General features: G+C 41.9%; 1 protein-coding gene across 1 annotated transcript in view; it reads right to left on the bottom strand.

Annotated features, from left to right (window-relative positions):
* Window positions 1-5414, bottom strand: part of LOC309551780 (ATP-dependent RNA helicase DDX51-like) — a 30080-nt gene extending 24666 nt beyond the window's left edge. The window contains exons 1-2 of the mRNA XM_082252470.1: window positions 5316-5414; window positions 177-648 (exon numbers count right to left, since the gene is read on the bottom strand). Of these exons, the coding sequence (XP_082108596.1) occupies window positions 177-648; window positions 5316-5338 (495 nt within the window). The 5' untranslated portion in view covers window positions 5339-5414. The remainder of the gene's footprint in view (window positions 1-176; window positions 649-5315) is intronic.
* Window positions 5415-7435: the final 2021 nt, after the last annotated feature.

Below are 7435 nucleotides of genomic sequence, written 5' to 3'. Positions count from 1 at the left end.
CTAATAGCAGAAAATTCCTACCCCGAGTCACGCCTGGGGATACCGCTAAGGCGGTTAATGACAGCAACAATGGAGATTCGAAAAAGGCATTCAGTAGTACCTGTATGCCTGTCTAGTATCTGGGATTTTTCCCAGCAGAAAATACAAAACCTGAAATCAATACACCACACTCTCACCTTCTGGACAGGCTTAGCCTCAAAGCCACCTAGCAGGAGGGAGTTCGGACCTGAGGCGCTATCATTAGCAGAACTTCTCTTTTCCACTTTTTTATCTTCTTTTGGTTCTTCTGGGGTAACACTCTCTTGTTGTTCTTTGGGAATTTTCTTTTTGCGCTGTTTTTTCACCTTTACTTCCTCAGTCCCTTGCTCTTCTTTCAGTTCAGCCTCACTGGTGGATTTGTTAACCTCAGCTGTTGTGTCAGGGAGACTTTTCTTTCGCTTTTTAACTTTTCTCTTTTTTTCAGGTTCCTCTTTGCTGTCCCTGGTTTTAGTATTATCTTCTTCCTCTTCATTGCTTGACTTACTAACTTCATTTATTCCCTTCTTTTTACCCTGAGATTCTAATTGCCGATTCTTGGCTTGTTGGCGAAGCTTCTCCAGCAAAGCTTTGGAGCGATCTTCAGATGAATCCACCTCATCTCCAAGGTACCTGGTATGGTTTGAAAATATTTGACATAGATTTAGGTACAGAAAATATATTTCCAGCAAGAAAATGCTGACAGAATACACGAATTGCAAAGTGATCACTGAAGGCAAAAGCAGGCAATACCATACATTTACTAAAATGGAGTATATATTGTATTTAAATGTGTGTATACACTGTATCTACTGCGCCGTGACTGTATCTCAGCCAATAAGGAGGGAGAGTCCCAGGACGGCAAAGGGGACTCATGGACATCGCTGGACAGAGAGGGGGCTCAGGTAAGTATTAGGGGGTGCTGGGGAGGCTGCTACACATAGAAGGTTTATCTTAATGCAGAGAATGCATTGATAAAAAAAAAAAAAAAAAAAAAAAAAAAAAAAAAACCTTCCTGACTTTACAACTTCTTTAAAGGCTATCTCCACATTTAGCAGCATGTTACACCTGTATTTAGGGTATAAAATGTTGCTAAGCACCCAACCCTCACTCCCTGAGCTGTAGTCCTCCCGACAGCGGGCAGGGGTTCCTCTCTCTTGCAACTTTTAAAATGGACTTTGGCATTTTTTCACTGCAGCAGATGGACTTGTAGCTCTCAATGGACTATGAGTTTGCTGATCAGCGCACTATTACTACATTCACTCTTCCTTCAGTTTTCTAACTAAAAGCCTGTACAGTGCTACAGGCAGAAAGCAGGGGAGACTGTCTGTAGGAACCTGACATTGCACTCTCGATCCACTGATCGTGGGTGCAATACTTTGCAGGCTCCTGTGAAAAATAAAGAAATGCATTTTTTTTTTTTTTTCTAAGTAGAAGTCCAGTCAAATACCATTTACGTTTAAATCTGCTCCCAACCCCATTCCAAGCCCTATAATAACTACCCAGTAAAGAGAACATATCTATACTTACCTATTCTGAACACAGTCCAGTCACATGATCCCCCCAGCCAGCGGCCGGTTTCAGTGAAGAAGGGAGATCACAAACAATGGCTGCAAAGCCTGAGTAGTAATATCACCCATAAGCTTACTATGGAGCACCCATTGTCAGCTTTCCCTCCTCTACACTGAAGCTGATGCTGGGAGCTGATCATTTGACAAGAGCACCTTCAGATTAGGTAAGCATTTTTTTTCCTTTTACAGGGTACATAAGGCTTAGAATTGGGGTGGGAGCAGATTTAGGTAGTATATGACTGGGCATCTATCTAGGTGAACTTTTACTTTAACCACTTCTGGACAGGAAGGTTTTCCCCCTTAACCAGTTCTAGACCGGAAGGAATTGCCCCCCTAATGACCAGGTCATGTTTTGCGATTACGCACTGCGTTACTTTAACGGACAATTCCGCGGTTGTATGACGCTGTACCAAAATAAAATTGATGTCCTTTTGTTCCCACAAACAGAGCTTTCTTTTGGTGGCATTTGATCACCTGTGCAATTTTTATTTTTTGCGCTAGTGCTATAAAAAATAAAAGAGCGACAATTATGAAAAAAAAAAAAAAAAAAAACAATATTTTTCACATTCTGCTATATAACATTCCCAAAAATCAATTTTTTTCATTATTTTAGGCCAATTTGTATTCTGCTACATATTTTTGGTAAAAATCGCAATAAGTTTATTTTGATTGGTTTGCACAAAAGTTATCGCATCTACAAACTAGGGGAAAGATTTATGTAAGTTTTATTTCTTTTTTACTAGTAATGGCGGCAACCTGCAATTTTTAGCGGGACTGCGACATTGCAGCGAACAGATTGTACCCCTAACTGACATTTTTGACACTTTTTGGGGGACCAGTGACATTCCTGCAGTAATCAGTGCTAAAAATATGCACTGTTACTGTAATAATGACACTGGCAGGGAATGGGTTAACACTAGGGTAGATCAAAGAGTTAATGTGTCCCTAGGGGGTTGCTTTCTGTGTGGGGGATGTACTTATGGAATGAAAACAGAGACCTGTGTTCCTAAATAGGAGGAACACAGGAGCCATATTCATTGCTGACAGAAAAGAAATCTGCCGTTTTTACGGCAGACCGCCATTCTGTCTCCACAGGGAGTGATCGCGGCTGCCCAGCAGCAATCGCGGCTGCCAGATCCACAGATCAACTTTCTCCGTGGTGAATGGGCACACGGTTCTGCAAAGCGATGTACAGTTATGTAGTTTCGGGGGACAGAGCCGACCTGCCGCAGTATATGTACTGCTGGCGGTTGGAAAGTGGTTAAAGTGTTACTAAACCCATAATAGTAAAATCAGTGTGCATATGCAGTAAAGCATGCTTGTTATACTCACTGTGGAACCTAACAGGTTAATGCTCTGCATTGTGTAAAAAGGCTGTTTGATCCTGTCTTCTCTGACCCTCCCCTTATTCCAGAGTCCCCAATCCATCTCCTGATAGTACAGAGGCTAGGGGAAACGCTGCATATGCTCAATTTGGTCTGTATTACTGGAGAGTATGTTTTTTTTTTCTTGGAAAAGTGCCTGTGATCAGCACTGTCCAGACAGAGGGTCAGGGATCCTTCATACTCATAGGACAATCATGGGAGAATGAAAACTCCTCCTACAAGCTTTAACCAGACACTGATAGAAGTCACAAGACTGCTATATACTGCTGATGAAAAAAGGTTTTTAGCAGTTTATATTTACTAAAATAATTGCATTTCCATGTTCTGTGAACTGTGAGGGACCAGATATAGTGAATGCAGGGTCCTGGTTTAGTAACACCAAGTTAGGAATGGTCTCAGGCGTGTTCAGGATCCCAGCTGCCTGATCCCACCAGGAAGCCAACACTGCACACGGCTAATCACAGGCAGTGAGGCTACGTTCACATCTAGGGGTTGCTATATTTTCAGGCGTTTCACAGGCATTTTTGTGCAGACGTTTTTAGGTTGACAAGTGACCAATGAAAAAAAATAAAAATGCCTGTAATCTGCCCAAAAAGAAAGTCATGCACTTTTTTGAGTGACACATTTTTGCTTAATGTGACAGAATGCTCAAATGTGAACAGGGGCCATTGAAATGAATGGGATTTGTCTTGTTGGGCATTTTTGGAGCGGAGGCTTAGAGCACATTTGAGACATTTGCCGATCTGTGCAGCTGCGGACCAGGCAATGTCAACATAGCTCAGCACTTGGAGATAACTATAAACATAATTTTACAATGTATCATTTTGTTCTTTTAAATCAAAAAGGATGAACTTTTGTAAATGTTTAAAGAGGAGTTCCAGCCACCTGTCAAAAAAATAAAGTCAGCAGCTACAAAAAGTGTAGCTGCTTAATTTTAAAAAACAACCCCTCACCTGTCCAAAGGTCCAGTGGTGCACTCAGCCCAGCCATCTTCATCCTCTGTCCCCTCTCGGTGGGTCAGCATCTTCACTATGGGCACCCGGCTGTGACAGCTTGCGGCTTCACAACCGGGTGCCCCCTGCGCATTGTGAGTGATGGATGAAGTCTTCTGGGACCTGTCAGTGCCCCGCAAGACTGCAGGGGGAGGGAGGAGCGCCGAAAAGAAGTGGGAAGCAGGTACCTGTCAAAATCGTGTACCTGCTCCCTCTACTCCTGAAAAGTGCCAATTATGCAAGTAGAACTTCCCCTTTTGGGTGGAGTTCCGCTTTAATCAAAGACTAAGCCTTTTTTTGACACTTGTTGCTTACAAGTTGAAAATCATTTTTTTTTTTTGCTGGAAAATAACTTAGAACCCCCCAAACATATATATATATATATATATATATATATACACACACATTCATACACATATATTTTTACACACACACACACATAAAAATTATTATTTTTATTTTTTTTTAGCAGAGACCCCAGAGAATAAAACAGCAATATTTTATGTCACACTGTATTTGCGCAGCGGTCTTTCAAACATAATTTTTTGGGGGAAAAAAAAACACACTTTAATTAATTTTAAAAAAACTAAACCGTAAAGTTAGTCCAATTTTTTTGTATAATGTGAAAGATGTTACGCCGGGAATCATGATCTTTATTCTAAGCCAAAAAATCATGGATTTCATTTTATCCAGAATCGTGCAGCTCTAGTTGGGAGCCAATAAAAATACCTGGGACTTCTGGTTACAGAGGGCCATGTGACAGCACTGAGCCAATCAGCATTGTCACATGAGAAGTCCAAAGCTCTGAGTGATCTAGGATTCCTGTAGATTTACTAAACGTAAATAGGCTGTTCCTCCCCCTTGCAAGGAATTTTTTCCCTTGGCTTACAGAATGAGGTGACTTCCATCATCAATCCTGTGTGAGCAAAAACAGTCTTTGTTTTTTTTACATTTTTCTTGCACATGACTGTATTCTTTGCATAGTGAATTTTTCACTGCATTCACTAAGTCAATGCTACATTCCCTTGCAAAGCAAACAGCCCATCTGCCCTTAGTAAATCTTCCCCTTAGACTTTGCATACAGAAGCTGAATGAAGCAGCCAGTATGTGCTGCTGGGTTGGTCAGTCATAAAGAGAAGAGTGGAAGGAAAGCACAGGCTTGTTTAATGGATGTTCAGGACTCTCCAGTAGTGATCCACAAGCACTAAGCATTTACTCAGCTATTAGGAAGTAGAGATCTGTATGAATTCTAAGCCTACACTTTAGTAGGCGAATGCTATATAAGGTTGCCTCATTGTGTCCGATGTACAATATATGTAATATAGATGATACGAGAAGGGAACACACCATACCTGTTAATGACAAACAGTGACATCCCGACTCGTGCATTAAATCTGATCTACACTGAACACAGCAGCAACCATCACATGTTCTCCCATGTAGTGTCGCACAGCAATGACATCACATGGACCTAGAGAGAGAGACTTGCATGTTAGCAGCGCCATCTGCTGGCTGGAGTGCGTTTAGCCGCACCTCTGACCAAAGCACTCTCCACCCACGAAACAAAATATTTGGACCTGGCTCCCTCACCATTTAGATTATATCAAGTCGCCTGACAAGTCAAAACATATTAATTTCAATGGCACCCGTTCCCATCTATGTGACTTAAAGTTGCAGTGACTTTGAAAAGGTGCCTACAGTACTTTGATGCGACTTTGAGTCAGAGTGTGTCAAGTCAGATCAAAAAAGTTGCATCAAAGTTGCACTGTAAATCACACGACTTTGGTGTAGCCTAAATAAAAAAATAAAAATAGACTTTAAGCACTTCCTTTATTCTCATTTAGGCGATAAAGACGTTGCCCCTGCTGTAGCGTATGCTGCATTCCACATGTGCGCAGATTTACCATGGGGCTCAGGGGCAGAGATCAGACTACAACGCAATCCGCAATGTGCATGCAGAGGTGCATCGAGTCTCTGCTAGGTTCCAAAGGCAGGGCATCTGCACACACGCCATGTTTTAAAAGAGAGTGAGAGCAGGACCAAACATAAAGGGGGCTGAAGTTTCCCTTTACCACTTCATATTAATTATACCTACAGGTAAGCCTTATTATAGGCTTACCTGTAGGTAAAAGTGTCAAAAAGCGGGATACTACCGCTTTAACTGACAATTGCGCAGTGGTGCCACGCTGCACCCAAATAAAATTGATGTCCTTTTTTTCCCACAAATAGAGCTTTCTTTTGGTGGTATTTGATCACTTCTGTGGTTTTTAATTTTTGCGCTATAAATAAAAAAAAAAAAAAAAACAATATTATTTTACATTCTGCTATAAAACACTTCCAAAAAAAATTAGAAAAATCGAATTTCTTTATCAATTTAGGCCAATATGTATTCTGCTACGTTTTGGTAAAAAAAAAACAAAGACCACAAAGTTGCGGCAGACAAATCAGACACCTGAAACTTTTTTGGAGACCAGTGACATTATTACAGTGATCAATGCTAAAAATATGCACTGTTACTGTACTAATGACACTAACAGTAAAGAGGTTAACATCAGGGGCAATCAAAAGGTTAAATGTGCCCCTATGGGGTGCTTTCTAAATGTGTGGGGGATGGTCTGACTGGGTAAAGACAGAGATCTGTGTTCCTGTTTATCAGAAACACAGGATCTCTATCTTCTCTCCTGACAGAACAGCGATCTACCTTGTTTACATAGGCAGACTGCCGTTCTGCTTCTCTCGGCAAAGATCGTCAGGTCCCGGTGGACATCACTTCCGACAGATCCGCTGATTGACTCCCGCTGTTTCCTATAAGACTGTGCCCCAGACAAGAAAAAAGAAGCAACATACAGGTACGTGGCTTCGCGCAGCCTGACCACCCTGCTGCAGTAAATGTGCGGTGGACGGTCCGGAAGCGGTTAATAAAGTGTGTATTAGCTAACATTAAAGTAATACTAAATACACACTGTTTAACCACTTCAATACCGGGCACTTTCACCCCCTTCCTGCCCAGGCCAATTTTCCCCTTTTAGCGCTGTTGCATTTTGAATGACAATTGCGCAGTCGTGCAACACTGTACCTACACCAAATTTATGTCATTTTCCCCCCACAAATAGAGCTTTCTTTTGGTGGTATTTGATCACCTCTGGGTTTTTTCCTTTTTGCTAAACAAATAAAAAAAGACTGAAAATTTTGTAAATAAATATGTTTTTCCTGCACTGATGAGCACTGATGAGACTGCACTGACAGGCACTGATGAGGAGGCACTGATGGGGTGGCACTGATAGGCACTGATATGTGGCTCTGATAGGTAGCACTGATATACAGCATTGGTGGGCACTGATAGGCGGCACTGCTGGGCACTGATAGGCGGCATTGATGGGCACTGATAGGTGGCACTGATTGGCACTATTGGGCACTGATAGGCGGCACTGATCGGCACTGATGGGCACTAATGGGCACTGATAGGCGGCAC

Source organism: Pelophylax lessonae (assembly GCF_965119305.1).
Source record: "Pelophylax lessonae genome assembly, chromosome: 1".
Classification (NCBI taxonomy): Eukaryota; Metazoa; Chordata; class Amphibia; order Anura; family Ranidae; genus Pelophylax; species Pelophylax lessonae.
Note: the sequence above shows the minus strand (reverse complement) of the source record. Positions and strands in the feature narration are given on the sequence as shown.